This window comes from Ambystoma mexicanum, chromosome 4q, assembly GCF_040938575.1.
Source record: "Ambystoma mexicanum isolate Mex_15411 chromosome 4q, UKY_AmexF1_1, whole genome shotgun sequence".
NCBI classification, from domain to species: domain Eukaryota; kingdom Metazoa; phylum Chordata; class Amphibia; order Caudata; family Ambystomatidae; genus Ambystoma; species Ambystoma mexicanum.
Window position 1 is genome coordinate 213,435,102 of NC_090928.1, and position 24,519 is coordinate 213,459,620.

The 24,519-nt window shown below is 44.5% G+C and overlaps 1 protein-coding gene across 1 annotated transcript in view; it reads right to left on the bottom strand.

Moving 5' to 3' along the window:
* Positions 1-24,519, bottom strand: part of TIAM2 (TIAM Rac1 associated GEF 2) — a 552,861-nt gene that overhangs the window by 301,794 nt on the left and 226,548 nt on the right. The window contains exons 10-11 of the mRNA XM_069607743.1: positions 19,288-19,452; positions 1,648-1,752 (exon numbers count right to left, since the gene is read on the bottom strand). Coding sequence (XP_069463844.1) covers positions 1,648-1,752; positions 19,288-19,452 — 270 coding nt within the window. The remainder of the gene's footprint in view (positions 1-1,647; positions 1,753-19,287; positions 19,453-24,519) is intronic.

Consider the following 24,519-nt stretch of genomic DNA (forward strand, 5'->3'; position numbering starts at 1 on the left):
CTGGGAGTGAGTTAGAATGCTGACTGAAGTCCAAGTGCACCATTATGGGTTAACTCTGAGGATGTTTTTCGAGCACAACTTGTTGCGCAAAACGCTTTTCTAGCGCAACCAGTTGCCAAAATTGTTCCGATTTATTGTGGTCCTGATTTGCCTTCTCTGTGTGAGGGACGTCTGAGTGGCTCCTACTCAAGCTGACCTCTTCTGTGTGAGGGGTGTAAGCAGCTTATGCTGCTGTTGTAACTGTTCTTTGCACACAGGGGAAGCTCACAATGTTAGTGCTCATCGGTTCAATTTGTGAGAGGGTGGTTGTGCTTCCGCACACTGTGCTTTATCTGTTAATTGTGAGACAAATCAGATTTCTGTCATGATGTGGACCACATGATAATGATGTGTATACAGCTAACTTTTTGCACGTGTCGGCTGGATGTCATATTTTTGACTTTCTTGAGAAGGAGAAAACTCCTTTTTATGCCCTTGAAATCACATTAACTTTTAACATTTAAAAATAGGGAGTAAAATATTCTCACGTCAAAATCTTATCTGGAGCACTGGCTGCTACATCAATGAGCCCCAAACACTTTTTGTCACTCATTCAACAAAAGCTATCCTAGATCACTGGAGTTCTGCATGAAAAAGCCTTCCTGAGGAAACGCCTTTAGTAACTAAGTTGATTTGAAAAGGTTGGTTTTTTGTTTGCAATCGCATTTATTTTCGCCTGGATTTTTGGGAAGAGGTCCCTCATACAGCATCTCGCTTGCATACACTGACCTACCCAAATGTACCTTTTCCGCTTTACTTGCGTTATTAGCAAAAGTCAGAAGACTTTCTCACATGTTACCGGTCAAATGACGAGACTGTCGTTTAAAGCAGAAATGGCCTTAACAGTGTTAGGAACCCCACTATACAACACGGCCCTCATGAACGTCAGCACAGTAGCCCACTTCTTTTCATGAATTGAAGCTGCGGTCTACTCAGCATGCTTCCAGGCCAATGATCACCTAGGTCTGCTGGGTCAGAGTCAGCCATGCCAGGGATAATGCTACAGACTGTTAACGAAAAGAAAACTCCTCCCACTCGAAGATGATGGAATCAATGGTTTTGTTTCAGGTTGACCAGGCATGTTTATTTTTTTATTTTTTAAATGGCTACAGTTTACTACAAGAAAGGTGTACCAATTCTGAGACAGAAATTCATTCTCGTTTGCAAAACTTGTCATTCTTTAGTGTGCAATTCTGATACATTTTTCCACATTTAATGTGAGTTCCTCCATAGCCTATTACACCGCGTACCTACAGCTTGACAGATGGAGTTGGGCAACTCAGTATTAGGTCTATCACTTCACTGTAACTGCTCTAATTATATTTTGCTCAATTTCTTTTTAAACCTATTTTACCACCAAAATGTAGATGATGGGTTGGAGTCAGCCAATATTGTTGGCTGTGAGATGGGGTTTGGGGAGCTATAGTGCAAGGGCTGCAGGGGTGGCCTTCAGTGATAAAATATGTTCTAAAAACTAGCAACAAAATGTGATCCAGCAACTCATTCCTTATGTTTTCTGCATTCTTAGGTAATGTACTGCTGGAAAGTTTGTTTCAGCCCATTGACTCTGAATTGTTATATAGATTAAAAATAAATGTAGCCACTTACCTGCTCTTGAAGGCATGCGTCAGGGGGAGGAATACAATATGTGACCCTTTCATCCACCATCCTTCTGAGATGGAGACAGTGGTGGCGGGGGTCCACCTGTCGCGCCTGCAAGAAGGAAAAGAAATATGATGCATGCATTTTGCAGAATGTAATGTTTGGCGGCCTTTTCCATAATGTTCCACATTTCTCCAGAATTCTCTGCTCAGTTCCTGTTTGGGGATCTGGTGTGTTAATGTGTGACGGGGGCACAGGGAAGCAGCGCATCATGTACCGCATTACAAAGTAGCATTACCATTTCAAGACAGGATCACATAATTGACAGAGGCCGGAACTGAAAACAATGGTTAAAGTTCATACAAGACAATCATCTGTAGCCAGCACACAAATGTCTCAGAGATTAAAAAAAGTCCCAAAGTTTAAAGAAATAAAACATTTGCTAAATGAAAGATAAAAAACGTACATAAAGCGATGGACTGAACTCCTTGATAGCTTTGATCAGTATTCTCAAAACTGTAAAGTGTATCTGGCAGCACCTCCAAAAAGGTGTCATATACACATTTTGTAGCATGGGAAGCAGTGTAAATCTGCTATAGTGGTCTCATTTTCAAATATTTGCGTCTCCCCTGTGCGTTACAGACATGGGTCACAGGATCAATATCCTCTAACTCTCGCCATGTTATATTTCCTGTCACCCTGTTCATTGTGCTGGTCAACAATACTGCATGTTTGAGGTACATTTTATTGTCACAAAATATGCACTATTCAAATTATTGTGGCAACAGATTTTATTTGATTTCCTTCCCCCAAAGGACAGTATAAAATCTGTTTCGGGTACATTTTTAGAAATAAAATTAAACGTGGGAACATCCTCTTCCGTGTGCCCTTTTAGATGCAACAGAACAAATGTGGGATTAGGAAAAGCAGGAATGAATTGTATGCTTTGAGTTGGCAGAAAAAATGTGTTTGCCTGATAGCTAGAGAAACCATCAACAACAAATCGCCACCACTCTTCAAGCAAATGAGATGTCACACAATGTACTCACTAGCAAACCCAATGAGAGTCAAAGGAATAATCTTTGTACAACCCAAAACCGAGCTTCTCTGCACAATTACGAACCGAGCTGGACAAGACACAAACGCAACGGTATGCGATATGCATTTTATCTACAAAGAATAAAACTGGCAGTTTACACAATTCTCAATTATTTTTCTATACTCATCTTCTACCTTAAGTCAATCAACACACACACATTTTGGGGCCGTTTTGAAGGCAATAGCAAGCAGTTATGTTAATGGGTTTTATAAACCACCACTTCTGCCATGTTCATGCTCTAAAGGCTCTTTGGGACCAGTCGGCGAATGGGATGGGATTGGTTAGTCGCAGCAGTGGAAGAATGGTTCGCTGTTGAGTTGTTGCCTGCTGATCCTAAGGAAACAAGCTCTGTGTGAACTAAAGTTTTTAGTTTTTTTGTTGCAGAGGCCTTTGGGGCAAGACTTGGGTCTCTGAGGTGGACATGCATGTTGCCTATCTGGTCTTTGTCTGTTATCGTAAGTTTCAGTGTTATATGGGCTAGTGTTTAGCTCGGGCGCAAGTGTGTGCAGTGCTACAAGTTTATGAAATGTTGGGCCTTTGCTTGGGGATGGCTCTGGTCGTTTTGTAACGCTGTGGTGTGATGCGATGTCAGTTGTGGTGGGACACTGTGGAAGTTAGCAGGGTGCAGAACAGGGGCATAGTCAAGGAGCAGATACTGTGTCTGTGGTGGATGACTAAGAGCGTATTAGAAAGCACTTTAGGAAAACAAAAAAATGTACAAAGGAACATTTTGTTCTGCATAAATACATTGCAGCTGATGGAAAATAAGGACCACCGACCAACTCATCTATCCATTTTCCTACCTTTTTATGGTGCCTGTGAAACCTTCTTTGGTCCTCATTATTAATGTGGTACCATCCCTTACAAAAATGTACTCACACTTGACAACCCCACTCGCCCACCATACACATCCTTTGAAGCCCTCACTCAGCTGCTACATCCCATCTTATCCACACGCCACATGTATCCACCTCATGCACCACACCTCATGAACCACTCTAAGAAACACACAACCCCAACTTCCACACTGAATGGTCTGACTTCACCATTAACAACCGCAGCTCCCCTGCACCAACATCTACCTAACCCCCGTAATTCCCATCCAGACAGCAACCCATACTGAACAGTATCCTCACTCTACTTACCCTTTTTGACCTCACCAAACACATCTACCACACACACATAGTTGGCAACACCCTTGATCTTTTGATTTCAAGCAAAAATCACATTACTGTGCACATTTTATAATCCCGTTTACACTGACTCTGTCACACTACATCCCCACACCTGCCACAGCCCCTCACACCAAAGCAGACAAATCAAACACATTACAGACACAGCCTTAGCACCACTCATACCAACCCCTTCCTCCCATCACACACATTGCTCCAAATTCCCCAACAATTACAACACCATCACCACCCAGGAACTCAAAAAAATAGACTTCTTCAAAACACAAAAACCTCACAACCACCACCATAAACAATGGTTCAACAAGTTCCTCCTCGCCATCAAACAGGAAGCCAGACACCATGAAAGGGCCTGCCAGAAGAACACATGTACTGTCACCAAGACACTGCTCATACATTGCCATACACAATGCCATAGGCAACCACTACCTCCCAGGACTGGCACAGATACTTTTAAACATTGTCAAGTCACTCTCCATACCACTACACACACACAGTTCCCTCAGAATTCAACTCCATCATGGACAAATACAACTCTAAAATACACATCAGACATGCCTCCCCTGTACACTCCTAAGCAACCTCTTACTTCCAAACCTTGCAACACATGGGACGCATTCCGCCTCATCAACCGAGACACTCATCAACCTCACAGCCAAAACAACATCAGCACACTTCCTGGATGATGAATGCCCATCTCAAGCCACTTCAAACTTCCATCACCATTCAGGCTCCACATAGGGTCAACATCATCAACTCCTGTCTCTCACATGGTACAATATCCTCTGCGCTAAACCCAGACAAATTACCCGGTCCCTCAAGAAACGATCCCTCGGTCCCATATTCCTTGAAAACCATCTTACCAGCACTATTCTGCCATACCTCACCAGAATCACATAACACTGTTGCAAACCAACTCCAACAAAGCATCACCACAAACAACCTCCTTGATAACCTACAATCAGGCTTTAGGCCCTGCCACAGCACCAAGACCACAACACTTCACATCCACGATGCCCTTCCTAAGATCACTGACAAAGCATGCAGAACCCTACTACTCATACTCATCAACCTATCTGCAGCCTTGGACACCATCGACCACATCATGCTGCTAAACACCCTATCCCACAGGATGAAATTCTCAGGCACTGTTGGACTGGTACACCTGTTTACAAATTGACAGGGCACATATTGTCTGCATGCCCCATGTCGTGCCAACCCAACCGCAGTCAAGTACAGGGTTCCACAAGGAGCCTCCGTATCTACCCTCCTCTTCCACCTATATGTTGAACAGAATCTTGGCATTCACAACCGTCTATTTTCAGCAATACACAGATGAGCCACAAATATACTTCTAAATCTTCTCCCTCTCACAACTCTACCCTGTTAAAAGATGTCTCTTCACCACCACCACCTGAATGGCCACTCACTTCCTCATCTGCACCACTCGTCCCTTCAGGCACAAGCCCAACCTCACCCCCTGGAATGCATGACTCGCCACTAAATCCCACACAAATGCCTCTTCACACCCATTAAATCCCTAGGCTTCACTATTGACCCACACTTTTCCTTCACACAACACATAGATGCCATCAACAAAATATGCAACCTACAACTATACCTCCTATGCAGGAAAAGACACATCCTTCCCCCATGACAAATTCCACACTGCAGCCCAAGCACTAGCTCGGTCGAAGTTGGGCTACGGAAACGCTCTTTTCACTGGACTTCCAAATAGCAGCATCACCCATTGCAAGCCATACAGAACGCAGTGTCAAGACCCACCCTACATCTACCTAAACACTCACATATCACCCAGCGTCACTGTACACCAGAGAATTGCTTTCAAAGCACTCTGTATCGTATACAAAGCCATTCACCTTAAAACCCCATCCTACCTTCAAAACAGATTGAAATCCATCTCCCACACAAACACCAGACAAGCCAGCCAAATCTGCTTTGCATTCCACTATGAATATTAAAACAAAAACAAGCATTCACCATTTGGGCACCCAGAGCCAGGAACACCCCGCCATACCACATCTGGTTTGCAGCCTCCATCCTCACTTTCTGAAAAAGCCTCAAAACATAGCTTTTTCGACTAGACCTAATCTAGCCACACTACCACCCATTATCCTGCACCTATGCTAATCATTCTATCCGGACCTGAAAATGTTTGTATCTTTTGTTTCACCTCCCACCTTTTGACCTTTGCAAGGCACTTCAAGACCCTCCCCCCATAGGGTCAGTGATGGACACAAATTAGATTAAAATAAAATAAAATAAATAAATACTGCCCTCTGAAGCAAATCCGGTGTCCAGACATTTGGTCGACCTAAAACTGGTCGAATGACATTTGGTCGACGCAATTTGGTCGAAAACCAAATGGTCGAATTTTTTTTTAATTATATATTTATTTTTCAGGTTTTTGTTTTTTTACAAAAATGGGTTTTTAGAAAAAAAAGGGGGTTGGGGACCCCGCCCCCCAAAAAAAGGGGTGAAAATAAAAAAAATTCGACCATTTGGTTTTCGACCAAATTGGTTCGACCATTTGTCTGGTCGACCAATTTTTTTCGACCAAATGTCTGGTAACTGCAAATCCGTGAACTAAAAAGCTGAAAAACAATCCTTGATGTTCTCAGAAAGACTGACAAAATGCATGTTGTCAATAAAAAAGAATATATATGGGCCCAGACGATTGGATCTAACACCACACCCTACATTGCACCACCATGTTTTCACTTCCAATTTATACGTTGTATGCAAGAACTATGATCGCAGAAATTTAGCAGAGCTGAAAAGGAAACACAAGGAAAAAAGATTGGGGAAGAAGTGGTAATAACGTTGACCTATTGAAATCCTAACATGCCAAAGAAAATATTACGCAAAACAGAAGCAGGCAGCAGCTGTCCAGACACTAGCAGTGGCCACCAATCCTGAGGTTCAGTCAGCTGAGAGGAGGAGCTACACTACAAAACCCTTACGGCAACGTGGTGCATTCGCAGTGTTGTCAGGGAGTTGCAGTCCTTGGGGGAGTGGAGGAGAGAGGCACTACAGAGGATTTAATCATGGAAGAGCACTATGTGACTAAAGGCTCGACAACAAAATAACAGGAGAGCGACGCCCTTTGAATTAAGAGGTGAGCGAAACGAGTAGGCCATTGAGTAACTTGGCCAATACCACTGACAGCAATTTAGGCAGTGCCCTGACTTTACAAACTATGCTGGTGAGTAGAGCGCCGGAGGTAGATCACTCAATGAGACGCCAAGGCAACTGCCCTTTTAATATAGAGGTGGAAACAGTGGCAAGCATGGCGTCTTATATTGAGAATCAGAAAGTGGTATCAACAGCAGCAGGCAACATAATGAAGGGGGGGCGACTCATGCGACTGCTGTTAGCACAACCACCACTAACGCTGTAAACACTAAAGCAATCGAAGTATAAACAACAAAATGACTGAGGTCGGAGCTAACATCACTCACAAGGCCCGTGCCATTGTCTCCCAAAAAACTAGAGCGGTGTTAAAAAAGTTTGAGTGAAAGACCATTGGAATATCCCGCTTAGCACTGAGCAATCCAGGCCGAAGTGGCAGGTGACGTGACTTGGAAACTCGAGTAAGGAGCAACTCCCAGCTTTTCACCCTTCTTTGCCTAGTTCCATAAGGGAACTTTTGATAACAAACTGAGGAAACCACACAATATCTAAATCAATTTGCCATCCAAAGTGGTTGACTCCAGACAATCTGTCTGTAAACCAAAGGATCTTTTACCGCAACCCAGTGCAGGACTCACCACACGATCCTCTAGTCCTGCCGGTTCAACACAGAGGATGCAGACAAAGTCTCAAATCACACTCTTTTGGGAAGCTTCGATAACAATGACCCTGCAGAAACCGTTGCCAACAAAGTGCGTATAAGCACTGCGAAGCTGATGACGACATGGAAACTGACCTACAACCAGAGGTCCCCCTAAAATGTAGTTTTCCCAACTGCAAAAAGTTCAAACTCGATGTGCCAGCTAAGAACAAGTCTAAAGAAGTACATCTGTTTGCCCACAACAAGGTTAACCTTGTGAAACGGGATGCTTAATTTGGGTGAGAAATATTGAATCACAGGAAAACAACGAGCAGAGTCCGCTTTGGAAGAGCCTGGACTAAGAAATACCTATACCTATGCGGCAGAGGTACCTACAGTGGACATACTGCATATTATCAAGCATCTACCCAGAGAAAGTAAAAAGAGATGACGCCTAGCCCCAAAATCTAGGGTTACAGATAAGAAAGTGACACAAACAATTGATATGATAGGATAGGTTATTTATAACACGCTTAATACACAGAGGTTTCTAAGCGCGGACCCGCGGATCGAACCTGTGTGGCTCCCGTGTTGTCTTGCTTCGAGGGCGAGCATGTTGCAGCTGAGCTATCCTCCCATTCCAATTCAAACTCTCCGCAAACTCTTCAGGGCATGAAGCAACATGACACGTGCAACTCAAAATCAGGTATCAACACTAATATGATAGCGACTTTATTGACTACCATGACACTGTTCAAGAAATTGTACGAGAACCTGAACTATCAACTGAAAGACCAAACAACGGTCATTGGAATGATGCATTTGAAGCTCTTGGTTTTGGATGGCTTTATAACAGCCACACGGAATAACCTGGATAAAAACAGCCCAGGTTACAAACATTCTGCATAGTATTCTGGACCCAATTATTAAGGAAAGAAACAAAAGGAAAATTCATACTACCTCAACAACAGTGGGACATCAAAAAGAGGACAGTCAGGAGAACACCTATAATCAAACAACGAGGCAGGATCAAAATATGCCTAGGAGGGCGCAATTGCACCTGCAGAGGAAGATGGATCAAAAGACAACTACCGTCCCATCGTCTTCTGCCGATCTACAAAAGCCTATGGAGAATTTGCCAGAAAGCCCATCAACAAACGTCTCTATAGAGGATCCTGAAACACAGACAGCAAAGGGTACCCCTAGAGCTGGAAGGGATGAACATATGGAGATCTTCGAGACTGGTGAGACTAGTGAGATGACCTATGAGCGTAAAGCCCCCTCAACAGGTGGTGCGCTAACCAAACGATTAACGAATGAAATGATCCTGGAAGTCCTGTACACAACAGAGCATATCAAAGACTTTGATATATTGGCAGAAAAATCAGAATCAAAGGAGAGACTAGAAGGATTAAAGAAAGTCTGAGTAAACACCACAAAATCTACAAAGAAGCTTACAACAAAGTCTCAAACAAAGGATATGGCCCAAAAGAAAAACTAAGACCATGAAGGCACCACACAAGCTGAGGTCTAATGAAAAGCGATCTTTCATTAGGAATTTTATATTACCAGCACGATCTATACTTATAACATCGGACAAGGAGCTCAACGAGGAATCGACTAAAAAATGCTCACAGTAAATTCAAGAAACTCCTGACAAGGGCAACGGTTCTGGGAAACAAATCCTGCGTATCGATGGTGATGATGAAATGATGAACATCTCCACCTACACAATGACAGATTACAAGGGCAATAATTATTCTGAAGACACAGGCGTTGAACACAAGCAATCAGCAATTTCTATTGGCCATCAGGATGATGCGGGGGAAAACGATGAGAAATCCAGCAACAGAACAAGCAACATCTAAAAAAAACTCAGAACTTCTGATAATGCTAATACCAATAAACAAAATGAAATATCCATCTACACCCCCTTGCAGATCAAACTCCCTACCACTGAGATCTTGGCTTAGAGGGACAGGATTTAAAGTGTAGCCCCTCTATTTTTAAAGTTGGAAAAAAGAAAAATGCAGCAGTATAGGAACGTGAAGACATGCAGGAATTGCCCTAATCAAAGATGGGAAGAACCCACTGAACATCGGGGCTTTGAAGTCACTTGTGCAGTACATGAAAGCACAGTGAAATCAGTAAACAAACAAAATGCCATCCAGGAAAAGAACAAGTTACTTCTTACCTTGTAACGTTCTTTCGATGGGATGTTCCTCCGACGTATTCCTTATCTTTGATAATACGTTTCCAGCTTGCTGGCCTTGGAATTTTTTTCTGTAGAGGGCGCTGCTCGTCGACGTCCGCCGAGTCGATGTCCCTCGACGGCCACCGTATCGGCGCCGACGTCACCATGCCCATAAATAGCCACGCGCGGCGTCCGTTGCTCAGTTCCGTTTTGTAGCATAAGAAAAGTCATGCCTGAATTGGTTATTGAACTAGAAGGAGCGTAAGCTGCAACCACAAGGGAAGTATTACTGCGGGGATGGATGGGAGGGGCGATAAGGAATACGTCGGAAGAACATCCCGTCGAAAGAACATTACAAGGTAAGAAGTAACTTGTTCTTCGAAGGGATTGTGTCCTCCGACGTATTCCTTATCTTTGATAGACTCCCATAGCAGTGGCATGCAATTGGAGGTGGGAGTAAGAATGTTATGTATCCCTTTAGGGATGAACCGAATGTAATACGGCCTTGCCAAATCTGGTCTCTTGACTAGTGGAGGAATCCAGGTTGTAAAATTTTGTGAATGTATGTGCGGACGACCATGTGGCAGCCGCACATATGTCTCTGACCGGTACCTCTCTTGGGAGAGCCGAAGAGGCTGGTTGGATGAGCCCTAAGGTTTTGGGGTGGCTCTTTCCCTGCCAGTTTGTAACATTCCAGAATGGCCAAAATAATCCACCGGGAAATGGTTTGTTTTGTTATGGCTAGTCCCAACTTGTGACCAGAGTATCCTACAAACATTTGGTCTGCCTGCCTGATCCTAGCCATTCTGCTGACGTAAAAGCTAAGACCTCGCCTTGGGTCTAGCCTATGCAGCCTTTCTTCCTCTTTCCCCGGATGGGGAGGACGGTAGAACGAAGGTAAGGTAATTTTCTGAGTAATATAAAATTCAGAAACCACCTTTGGGAGGAAATTAGGCTTCACCTGTAGGACAACTTTGTCCTTGTGGAAAATTGTATGTGGGGGTTTACGGGAGAGAGCTTGTAGCTCGCTCACCCTCCTAGCAGATGTTAGTGCTACCAATAGGACAGTTTTAAGCGTGAGAAATCTCAGCGAACAAGAGTGAAGTGGTTCGAATGGAGTGTCCATTAGGAAGTTTAAGACTAAATTTAAGTCCCATAAGGGAACTTGGAATGGTTTTGGAGGATAAACATTAGTTAATCCCTTGAGAAATTGTATCACTAGAGGTAGTTCGAAATAGGATGATTCCTCCGCAGTGCGCTTGAAGATTGAAAGCGCTGCGAGATAGCCTTTTACAGTGCCAACTTGAAGGCCTGAGTTTGCCAAGTAGAGTAGAAAGGATAACACCGTTGGTGTACCACATGAAAAAGGGTCGATATTCCCTTCTCTACACCAGCTGCAAAATTTGTTCCAACGGCAGCGGTATAAAGACTTTGTTGCTGGCCTTCTGGCCGAAAGCAACACCTCCATGATGTCATCAGGGAGATCCCAATCCTTGTACCTCACCCTTTTAGAAGCCAAGCGTGAAGGTTGAGGGTTCTGATGTCTGGATGGAGAACATGACCTCCCTTCTGCGAGAGAAGATTCTCTTTGAGTGGAAGACGGATTGGAGGGCAGATGGACATGTCTAGAAGTCCGGGTACCAGGTTCTCCTGGCGCAGTCCGGGGCAATTAGGATCATGGTTTTCCAGAATCTTCTCAACCTCCTGATCATTCGAGGAATAACAGGGACTGGTGGAAACGCGTTGAGGAGTGGAAACTCCCAGTCCACTACGAACGTGTCTCCTAGAGCTCCTCTCGGGGGAAATTCCCTTGAACAGAACAGATTGCACTTCTTGTTGGTGCTTGTGGCGAACAGATCCACCTGAGGGGTTCCCCAAAGGGCGAAGATCTCTTAAAGGACTTCCTGAGCTAGCTCCCACTCGTGGGAGACTGTGCTCTGCCTGCTCAGAGCGTCCGCTGTCAAGTTCTTCTCTCCGGCTAAGTGGACTGCCGATAGAGAAATTCCTTCTCGAATTGCCCAAAACCAGAGCTGCATTGCCTCTCTGCACAGTGGCAGTGACCCTACGCCTCCTCTTTTGTTTAGGTAGTGCATGGCCATCGTGTTGTCCGTCATTATCAGGACATTTCTCCCCTGTACTGATGGCAGGAAAGCTTTCAGCGCTAGTCTGATCGCTCTCAGCTCCAATAGGTTGATGTGTAGTCTGGACTCTGATGGAGACCAACGACCGCTGATGGTCAAGTCGTTGGCATGAGCTCCCCACCCCGTGAGTGAGGCGTCTGTGACTACCGTTATCTCCGGCCATGGTTGCCAAAACAGTTCTCCTTTCAAGATGTTCTCTGGATAGGCCCACCATTGAAGGTCGCGGGCTACTTTGTCTGGGATCCGGAGAAGATCTGTCATTCTCCCTGAGAATTGCGACCACTGAGTTCTCAGTGCCCACTGAAGAGATCTCATTCTCAGGCGAGCCTCTGGCACAAGGAAGATGCAGGATGCCATGAGGCCTAGCAACCTCAAAAAGTCGAAGGCTGGGAGACGTTGGGCATTTTGAAACTTGTTGACCATCTGCAGAATATCTTGAGCCCTCACCTCTGGTGGCGAGACTTTTCCCAGAGAAGTGTCCAGGACCGCTCCAATGAACTGGAGTCTCTGTGATGGTATCATCTGTGACTTCTTTAAATTGAGGGAGAAGCCCAGTTTGTGAAGGAAGTGGCAGACATAATCTAGATGGGTCTGAGCTTGTTCCGAAGATACAGCCCTAATCAGCCAATCGTCTAGGTAGGGGTAGACGTGGATCCCTTCCCTCCTTAGACTCGCAGCCACTACCGACATTAGCTTGGTGAAGACCCTCAGGGCGGAGGTCAGCCCAAATGGCAGAACTAGAAATTGATAATGAGAGTCGCCAATTGCGAACATCAGGTATTTCCTGTGTTTGGGATGGGATCACACTCCGAACAATGGTGCTTGGCTCCCAAGCACCACAAGCAGATCCTGTGTGGATCCGTTATTGACATTTTTTTACCGCAGTCTCAACATTTTCTTAAGCCGGATCGCGGCGTTGTCGGTTCGGATGAAGATGCCATCGAGAATGAGTTGGTATATTTCGAGTAGATGTAGATAAGATTATCTGACTGAACTGAGCAACGATGTTCTGAGGCCCCACAAAGCGTGGAAAAACGGAACTGAGCAACGGACGCCGCGCGTGGTTATTTATGGGCATGGTGACGTCGGCGCCGATACGGTGGCCGTCGAGGGACATCGACTCGGCGGACGTCGACGTGCAGCGCCCTCTACAGAAAAAATTTCCGAGGCCAGCAAGCTGGAAACGTATTATCAAAGATAAGGAATACGTCGGTGGACACAATCCCTTCGAAATATAGTTATTAGCATAAAAAGAAACAGAGTCCGACAGGGCGCGAACCATCATCAATTACCAACCAGACACGCGAACGACATGAGGAATTGCCAGCTGGAGCCAGCCAAATTCGGTCTCAATAGTGACAAAATCATAGACCATGAAAGGCATCAGTCGCACTGGACAGAAATGTCCAATTTGAACCACGGATTGGCTTATAAGACGTGTCAAGCCTCGACTTTTAAAACTTTATAACGGGCGGAAGGAACCCCCGAACAGAAGAAACCCACATTGCGACATAAATCATGAAAAATACAAGGAGCACGAAAGTTCTAGGGCCTTGCTAAAAGAAGAACAAAGAGAAGCCTCTGAAAAAAGGCTGTACCTACTCCTGAAGTGAATTTTACATATCAACGATGGCCTAATACCGAACAGAGCAAATGTTCTACGATTACTACATCACATTCCGAAACTACGACTAATCAAGACCATGGATTTGAAAATAATCGAATTCCCAGAAGAAGCAATGCTTGATTAAGTGTTCATTTACTTGTCTTCCAATGCAGCTAAACAACTATTGCTGGATGAAGCACCGTTATTGCTACCAATGGGCTTTGACTTAATGGAGCCCACTTCGTTTTCGACAAGAAGCAACCAGGACTACAACACCAAATACAAAAAAAACCTCCTTAAAACAGGTCGGCACTGGAGATAGAACTAGGAAATCGATCATAGCCTTCACTGAACTACCACAGGAGGAGAACCTAAAGGTAGAAAAAAGTAACACAAAAGCATTTCCAACAACTACTGTCATTGATGATCATCAGAGGGATTGAGGGAGACTCAGCACTAAGGAGAGCAGGAGCACCCTTGAAGACAAGGAGAATTGGACTTGGCTGGCAGAGGCGCTAGTACTGAAAAATAAGAGATCATAACAGCACCCAGATTGAACCTATGGATTTCGTCATGGGCAGCTGGAACACCAGAAGTTTTAAGCACTTGTTTGGGAAGAGTGACATAATCTTTGGCCCCTATGACTTGATCTGCCTACAAGAGACTTGGTTTCCTGCCTACCTCAATCCAGCAGTCAAAGGTTTGAAAGGCAGGCCCTTATCAGGTCTGCCAATAGTAATTACACATGAGTCTTGATTAAAGGTTTTGACAGTGGGAAACATGAGTCCATATATTCAAGATTTGACGCTGGAGGTGGACAAGACAGAACCTATTAGATCAAGAGCACTGATAGTGTTGAACTTGTACTGGAAAACAACAGCACAGGAGGCAAGCCAATTTTCACCCACAATAATGGAGTTCATAGGCAAAGCTGTTGAAACATGGACAGACCCAATGATGATAATATGTGGAGATCTAAACATCCATTGTGTTGACCAAAGGCAGCTTCTAATAAAGAAACCTGAGACTACAGCAACTCTGGCGGAAAAAAAGAGGCCTATGAAGGAGGGAGGATTTACTCTTATGTAACAATGACATCCTGAACGGTAACATCAAGGGTGACATCCCAGCTAAGAATACATGGAAAAGAGGGCCGGAAAGAAAGATTCATGACGACATTTTCACAACAAGGAATTCATTTACTCAGGTGAAAACCCTAAAACTTTACACACTAGGTCGAGTGACCACAACATCTTGAAGCTAACTATTTTGGCTTTACACTCTGGCCTTAGCAGGACTTATTCCGTGAGCCTGGGGTGTGACGGCAGGAAGAAATAGACTGATCATCTACCTAGAGAGGATAGAGCAACTGCTGAACAGGCTAATTAGGCTTATATCAAACACAAAATGTGTGGCCCAGAAGAACGGCTAATAGATTATTCCAAGATACTGATGGACTTTGTGGAATTTAGAACATACGGCTCTAGAAGATCATTTTCACACAGGCACACCGTTGATGAAGGAATGGCAAGAAAAGAAAAGTTGCTGACCAGGAAAGTCTGGAGCAACAACAGGAGTAGGTTGTTGGACAAGCAGCTCCGGGTAAAGAGTTTAAAACAACGGCATTACAATTGGGAGCAATCACAGAAGCACTGGATGTTGCAGCAAGACTTGGAAACAATGTGTTAGGCAAGATTGTATGCAGTACCCTGTGGGAGACGGCACCAGCCTTGTTCTCTTGGCAATAGTTAACCTAACCTATGGTATAAGCATGTACTACACAATTTGGTAGAGTGACGGTGCAGCCAGGCTTATCTCAAGAGGGGTCAATGTGAGCTGTAGGATTAAACAGAGATTCACAGTGACAAATATCCAAATAAACACTTACACTCAAGGTTTCTTGATTAAACAATTGTTTATTAATTTAACAGTCAGTTGAATAAGCCTTCTTTAGAAGGGTGCAATAGATATGCAACATAAATATACTTCAAAATACACACTCTCCGTTTCTTTAAATCAGTAAATGCCCATTGGGAATGGCACACAAGACAATTCCTACACCCTGCGGTGACTTAAATAACTAGGACACTGTGGACATTGATATATCACTGGTATATTTACAGCAATACTGAGTTTGGTGTCAAAGAAAATGTTTGAGGGAATAAAACAATGGTTAACAAATATTCTTAAGCAGATAAGTACTTTTGAACCCCCAATGCAAAGTAAATGAACCCTTTCCTAGCTACACAAGTTATAGAATGTTTGACTTTTGTTAAGGGATGATTAAAGCACAAAGTCAGAGGATCCTAGTCTCTTTCATGGAGCCAAGAGAGCCAATGTTAATTGAGCAAAAGTCTAGGGGACCTGAAGCACTTCTTGCAGGCGAGTAAAAAGTCTTGCACAATGTTTTAGAAGTCTTTGTAGAAAATGAAATCACTGTAGGGACATAAGCGGAGAGGCTTGTGAGGGGCAAAGCTGCAAGCAAGTCTGTGAAAGCAACCAAGTCAAGTCTCAACTGAGAGCTAGCAAGGCTACACAAACAGGAGGAAAGTCCCCTTAGTTTTACAGTACCTTAGGTCTGAAGAAATTGGTTCCAGCTGGCTTCTGTTCCTGTATAGGTCTGCAGATCCTGTTGTTCCTGGGCCTCAGTCGTGGGGACAAGAGGGAGGACGCCTGGGGACTCCTGCACTATGAATAGAAGATCGGTGGCAGCAATGGGCAAACTTCAGATCAGCTGCACTTCGCGGTTTCAGCTTCTCGTGGCTCTCGCAAATAGCACCACCGTGGTTCTCGGGTACCTTGTGGACTGCATCTGGGGTCCAGCACACCGTTGAGATGATTCAGGCCTGGTCAGTCCTGCTTAATGCGAGTTCGGAGGATATTCCTTTAGCTCGGGTCCAACTTAAAAACGAGACACTCGATTCTGGTGTTCCGCTCCTTGCCAATCAGTTCCTGCAGCAGCAATGGAAGTACAGCCAGCTCCGAGAGGATGTCCAGATGAGTTAGCTTTGGGGTTGAATGGTCCCACCAACCCAAGGGGAGAAGTCGTCTGTTGCAGGGCTTCTCTAGTCAAGGCGAATTTGGATCTTCAGCAATGCAGCAGCGCTTCACCGGGAAAACCAACGGTCCAGGAGTTGCAGCAAGCGTCTCTTCCAAGTTCTTCTTCGGATTCCTTCGTCCAGTGGTCGACTCTGGCTTCCAAGCCAAAAGCCTCACCTTTTATGCAGGTTTCTCCCATTCATTCGCAGCCTAGCTGTCACTCACACAGCAGGGTGACTGTCCTCCGAGGACAGCCAGCCAGCCAGCCAATCACATATGGGTGCTTTCCTGTAACGAAGGGGATTAAGCACAGGGAGTTTCGAGCACCTCCCTCGCTTTCTGCCCTGCCAAACACGGTGGAGCCAGAGGCGGGCTTCACCAGTGAATCCTGCCAAAGACAAAAAGAACAAAGGGGCCAAACCTGGTTTGCCACGCAGAGTAAATCTGAAGAAGGACCTTTCCAAAAAGAAATGGTGAAAAAGGAAGAAAGGCCGGGTCATTTTGACAAAATGGGCACTCATGGGTGCTTTACTGCCGTTGCAATTGCAGCTCGCGGTAGAAACACACAACGGTAGTAAAAAGTAAACCACGGCTGCCAGCCATTAATTGTAGAAAGGCTAACACAACAATGTTACATGAGAAATTAGACAAAGGGGATACTAAGTAACCCCTCCAGCACCCTATTGTAAGATAGTGTGTGCTGGGTCTAGAAAGTTACAAATGTAAGTAAAGTCAATTTCACTTTACTGCTCTTGGAAACAGTAGTTTAACCAAGAGAAGGTATTTAAACCTTTGGGAAATCTGAAAGACTTCCCTGTGTCACTGCACTGAAGGTGCTGTGTGTCTCTATGTAAAAAGATGATGACTCTGGAGTTTGTCAGACTCCATAAAAAAACACAGAAAACACATTGGATTAAAAGTACAAAGTCCCAAAGTTCAGCAAAAGAGCTGGGGGTCTCTAAGGTGGGAGGAATTCAGCACTAAAATGAAAATTCTCCCCAACACACTGCTTAAAAATATAGCGTCTAAAAACACCAGCAACATTTGGCAGACACTAACGCCATACATGCGCATCAGCAGACGCTATCAACAAACGAGGTCCCTGCTAGTGTTTGGGTGGATCACTTTATGATGCTATTTGCAAACACTGACTATGCCGAGCCAGAAAGTGCAAATACGAGTAGAGACTCATGGTCTTACCCACAGAGAAAGAAGATATTCTCCTGATGATCCAGAAAGCAAGTAACTTGAGGGCTCTGGGCCCAGATGGAATGACCAACGCCATGTTGAAAAAAGATCCATGACTATGGACAGACTTCCGGGGGGAATTGTTCAACCACATAAAAAAAGAAGAATACCGCTGTTGTGGAAGTCTTCAGTGGTTGTACTGATATTCAAGAAGAGGCATAGGGCAGATCTCAAAAACTACCCCATCGCCCTCCTGGATGTTACAGGGAAGATCTTTGTAGCACTGATTTTAAAAGGCACTCCAAAACTGGAGCTTTTTTGTTATTCTTTATTTGAAGCCATCTTGAAGTACACAAACCATAGTAAGGCACGCAAACAAATATATAAATGTAAGCATGTATATATTTATGTGTATACCTTACTATGATTTGTGTACTTTTGAAGCCATCTTTTATAAACATAGAAATATATAACATATATATATTTATAAAAGATGGCTTGCATAGTACACAAACCATAGTAAGGTGCGCACACAAATATATATAAATGCTTACATGCATTTATATATTTGTTTGCGTACCTTACTGTGGTTTGTGTACTTTTTAGACCACACCCATCCCGCAAGCCACGCCCTCAAATGAGGCCTCCCCCCCGCACCCTTTTTCTTACCTCACTTAAAGCCCTATGAAGGACACATGAGTATGAAAAGAATGCGAGTAGTGGAGGCATCTTGAAACTTTCTGGCTTTGCACCCACAATTAGTGAGGGGTCACCCTGATGTCATCCCTAAGCTGTTGGATGTTAACTGAAAGAACCGAACACTGCGGTGTGTTTGAAAACAAAAACCTTAAACGATGAGACTGCACAGTCATCATCCAAGGGAACGTCACCTCCTCTCTCTGCACCACAATGAAACGTTGTTGCTGGGGAAAAGCCAAGATTTGTTGCCACGCTGGTTTGTGATGGACACTTTTCCACAGGCCCCATGTCATGGGGACAGAAGGATTAGAGCAGAGGTGTGGCTCTTCCCACTTGATCAGTCTCCCTCGTCACAATGCATCACACTCTCTTAAAGTGTAAGGCCTTCTCCAGCTGATTCCATTATGTGATAAACCTGCGTCTACCAATCATTCAAAGACATTACCGGGTATGGGGGTTTCCGCAGTGCTACTAGATACTGGAAGTCATCTGTCAGCTATTCAAAAAAAAGGAAGAAAAAAAATTTAAAGACCTATCAAGCTGCCCAGTTACAACCAGCACCTGGAGTTGTATGACTGACTGCCACACCACAGCAGCCTCAAGCAATTCCCCGTGCCTCATTGCTAACTGGTAGAAAGGCCCACGGCTCACATGTGGTCTACAGTTAATTCATGGGAATGTATGTTTTTGTCTGTACCTGGCATGCCATAGACAGGACGTCTTCCACTCTGTGCTCCGGGCCGATGTTCACTGTAACGCCCAGGCCATCGTAGACGTGGACGTAGTGTGGGATCTCCCAGGTGCTGTCTTTCTGAGAAGTCTCCGCCGCTGGCGTGCAGATGTTCAGCAAATCATCAACGTGCTGGATGAAGCAAAGATCACAATTTAGGCGAGGAAATCTAGCACTTGTTTCTTGGTGGTCGTTCTGTGCCGAGAGGCGAACAAGAAGTGTGCGTATTGTGGCATCAACAGTTTCTGCACCTTGTGTCTCCTTATCAGTATGGTGGGAGTTGTCGAAACATGTGGTCTTTTAAATAACACCTGTTCTTAAATTACCAGTCAATTATGATTTGGGACTGCCTGGATATGTTCCTCGTGAGTTACCTATACGAGTTGTTAGCCATATGCAATACTTGTTTATGTACTTAAATAGCTGACGTGATAGCAACTCATTTAAACGGTATTTAAAAAATAATAGGAAGACATTAAAATGCCATGTTTTGCTCGGTACCACAAAAGTTCATAACGAGTACCTACGTTTATGGTCTTCTGGATAAAAGCATTATTTATCTATTGTAACATTGACTCTAAAGTGTTTGGTAGTAAGGGCGCAAAGCACCATTGGGGAAACCTTAGTTTTGGGACAGAAACTGCGATTGTACAAACATTGCAGCAGGAGGCACCAAGTAACCAGGCCATCTCTGCAGCAAAATTGGCTCACCCACACCAAATAATCAACTTACTGGAGAAACTGACGCACAAAAGGTTTTACTATTTGGACAGCTTCAGTTAAGAGGGATGAGGAGTTGAATTGTGCTATATATAGGGTGTACGCATAGAGGTTTCGGTACGTTTCCATTCAAAAATAAAGCACACACTTATAACAGTCAACTAGGTTATGACATATAGATATCAGCACATTAAATCTCCAGCACTGTCACAAAAGAAGATCAAAACCACCGAAAGCTCGAGCAAAAACATCGGTAAGAAACGTGTTAAACAGCCTAAGCCACAACCGATGTCAAATGTTTTTCACCCGACTGCTTTTTTTGGTTTAATTTCGCATTAACACAATAGTAGCACATTGCACAGGAGAAAACAGACATTAGTAAGCACAGTGGCAGAGATCCCGATTTGTATGTAGCCGGATCTCGGGATCTGGCCAGAGACAAAGGGGGCGGGGGGAGGGTGCGACGGGGAACTGGTGGTTTTTGACAAAAAAATAAAGCGTGAGCAAACGAACTACAGTCCTCAGCCATGACCTGGTTTATTTATTTGTACAGTGTTTGTCGGATACATGTGCCCAGGTTATTTATTTATGCAATGTTTGTCCGATACATGTATCCGAAAAACATTGCATAAATAAATATACAGATATCCGACAAACGTTGCATGATTAAATAAATAATCCGGGTCTATGTCCACACGATGCAGCCCGCCTACTGCTTTCAGAGGGGAGCTGCAGGAGCTGTGCCGGGTGTGGTTCAAGTAAAAGAAAATCTTGCTTATGGTGAACAGAAATCACCATGTTTGAATAGTACCGAAGGTGGAGTTTTTTTTATAAAATGGGTTGTAAATTGTGCATTTTAAAGAATATTTACCCAGCAGCACTGGTCAAAACTATTATCCGCATAGTGAAGTAACTCATCCCCAGTGCCATGGAAGTGGTTTAAAGTGGAATTGATATATAGTCTGGAAAAGAAGCGGCATGAAATAAATTGCGCCGTTTGGAACTATTATTTTGGACATTACCTTTGATCAGAGGTCAACTGCCACTGCCAGCTCCGCCCCCCTAAACCCTTCCTCCTTGGGCAGTGCCCCCCCAAACTCGGCCCCCACCATGGCTCTTGTGGAATCCCCCACCAATTATTCTCCATTTCCACTACTGCACAGCGGCCCTGATTTACAAACGTGTTTTACAACGGCGCGGTCCCATTGAAAAAATGCTTAGTAAATCTGGCCCGGCGTGCAGTGGCATCTCCAGGTATCAAATTTAGGGTGGGCACAGAGGGGACACAGGCAAAAGTAGAGGGGTCGCTATAAACGGGTAATCTGCATGCTTTTACCCAAATTGATGTGGGCAAAGTAGTTCAAAGTGGCCCGGGGGAGGTAAAACTCGGGCATTTATACAGCAAGCAATTCTGTTGTACATATGTATATATTGTCTACCAATACTGTCCCATCCTAAATCGATACTGAAAATATATATTGGTATATCTCCAAAATCCAGTATAATCGCCCAGCACCAGTTAAGTTCACTCCTGCCTTCGGGCCTTCATGGGCAATTTGTTCAGATGTTGCCTGTGGTCATTGGATGGTAATGGACACCTGCCATTTTATGCACTTTGGAATGGTACAGTGCTCATATTGTGTCCCGATCACATCTGCTGTAGGGGACCCTTCACAAGTGTGCCATAAATGCCCTTTTGTGCATCTCGCATCCGGCTGCTTTACTGGAAGGCCTGTGCAGATCGCAATTGGGGCTGTGTGGGGTCCTTTCTCAGCAGTGTCTTTGTGTGGATATTGTATAGTGGAAATGTAGCAAGAGCACTGGGAATATCCAGACGAGCATTTGAACCAGAAGAGCATAGTGTGTGTGTGTGTGCATGCTATAACAGTGGTCAACCAGCAACAAGATATGATCCTTTAAAGCAGTGTCTTCTTCAGAGGTGGAGCCACTCTGATGTCTCGAGGGCAGTGTGTCCTTTTCAGGCTAGAAGAAAGAAACAGGCTGAGCAAAATGCCTGCAAACGTGCAAGTGACAGCTGGGGAAAGAAGGTCAGAAGATTAGATCAACAAGCCCCCTGCTTTCCTCAACCAAGTTGTGGGCTCTGCCGGGAAACCCTTGTCGGGGCAAGCTACCCGCCAAGACCCCAATTTGAATTTCAGCAAATTGACAGCCGGGCCGGCCCGATTGTTGAAATTCAAATTGGGGTCTTTTTTTCACTCTGCCCTCACTTCCTCAGGCAGGGCAGGGCTTGCCTTTTCACATAGCTGTGCATGCATGCGAACGCATACATGAAGTAGCAATGGTAAACCCTGGATTCAACTGCTGACCATCACGCCTGTGCCGCTGTTCTGGGTGCACTTTTATGGTGTGTTCTTCACTGCATTTGCCATGCCCGTAGCCAGCCCCGGGGGCAGCATTGAGGCCCTGTGTATTGTGGCCCTGTGTGTGTGCCGCGAGGGCAAACCAAAGGAAGCACTGCAGAGAGAGTAGCCCAGGTAGGGGGCATAGGACTATCCAGCATTGCAAGAGGGGATGGGGGGGGGCGAGCCACAAACAAATCCTGCTTTCCCCCCCCAATTGCAGTGCACCCAATTTCATACAGTCTCATCCGTGACCCCAAACGGCCGACCCCTGCCCCATTCTACATTTTTAGTAACATAAGTGGCAGATGGCATTTTAACACAACAACCAAAAAAACTCTAGAATCATTACAAATGCCGGGAACTCATCTATTAGAGCAATGTCCAGGAGCTATGGGGCAAAACACATGAAAACCTCCTAATATGCATATGGATTGCCACAACAGAAAGGACTTCACGGAAATGGACATTGCAAGAAGCATCGTCTTTGATACTTGGAATCACCATGGAAGTGATTTTAGAATAAGTTGCCATAAGTAAGTCAAGTGGCAAATAACTTTGTGGTGCAAATTACCTAAATTGCACTATTATATATAGAGCAACTCTATAGTCATTAGGCTTGTTTTAAAATACCAGCATGATATATTAGCATACGCTATAAAGTGAATCACTTAGAGAGCTGCAGATAAGACAGTGTGATTAAATGATTTGCCCAGGATCACACACTTTGGTTAAATGGTGAAACTGGGATATGGACAATTTGAGCAACTGAGCACATCTTCCCAGGTTTAGTTAATATAGATTTTTATTAAGGTTTTGCTTTGCATTTCATGTGCTTAATAATACTTCATTGATAGCAATGCCTTGGAACCAAACCACATTACACAACAAACTATCCTTTCATAGTAAACTAACTATACACTACATACATTGTCATAGAAATATGTTGAGCAATAAGAGGATGGCTTTAGTTGTATTCTCCTCACCTGCATGCAAAGTCACAACCCCATCATGTAGATCAATGTAGCCTAACAACCCCCCCCCTTGGGATTTAAGGCCATAATAATTTCGTAAAGCATGCAATATTATGCACCTTTCTCACTTCTGATCACTCCCACCCATTCCCATTCAAAAGGTGCAAATGTCCCTGCTAATAGTCCCCTCCCCCCTTCCCCTCAGTGCCTAAGGGCTCACATTTCAATGCTCCGTTGACACAGAGCAACGTGAAAGCCCCTATGATGCCCAGAGCTCCTTGGGACATTGTCCTGGGGGCAGGACACCTCTCCCGTTTGGAAAGAGTAAGGTGTCCTGCTGCCAGGACAATGAGCCTGGTGAGCAGGAATTGCTCAGCACGCATTGTCCTGCCAGCGGGACAGCTTTCCCGTTGGGCACCCTCATTGATGTGCCTAACGGGAGAGCACTGGACAAGGTGCCAAGAACGCTGTAAAAGAAGTGCCATGTCAACTCTGAATCTGAAGAGCAAAACAAAATGTTTGCCCAAATACTGTCTTACACAATTCTGGACTGGCACACACCCTTGAGGGGTCTCCCAAGAACTGAACTGTTCCATTAAAAGCAATACATCATGGAGAACCCATGTGCTGCTGCGACCACATCAATCGTACCATGCTTTCACAGCACTAGCTCAATAGCCCCTTACATTGCAAGGTTCAAAGTGAATATTCGATGACCAGGAGCTAAAACCAACTCCAAGGTGTCGTCAGGCGTCACCTAATAGGCAGGAACTACTGCTAGGAGAACATACCCATTGCTCCGCAAATCTTAAGTTCTGCATGGATGCAAACTAACTTCTTGCCCATTATGCACAATCGATTATGCTTAAATGTGTCCGAGATGGGTTCTAATTCTTCTTTATTAACATTATCAAGTACTCAGAGTTAATGACATGCATTCATGTTTGTAAGGCACCAGTTGGCTTGGGTGCCAAAAGTAGCTTCTGGTAGTTGCTGATTTCAAGCTAACCAGGCTTTCCCGGGGTAGAAACAGGAGCTAAATAGGTCCCAGCAATTTCGAATCCCTTCATTGTAAATATGCTACAAAATCATCACACACACCCCAGGACCTCACACCACAAGCGCTGCACTGTGGCCAGTCCATC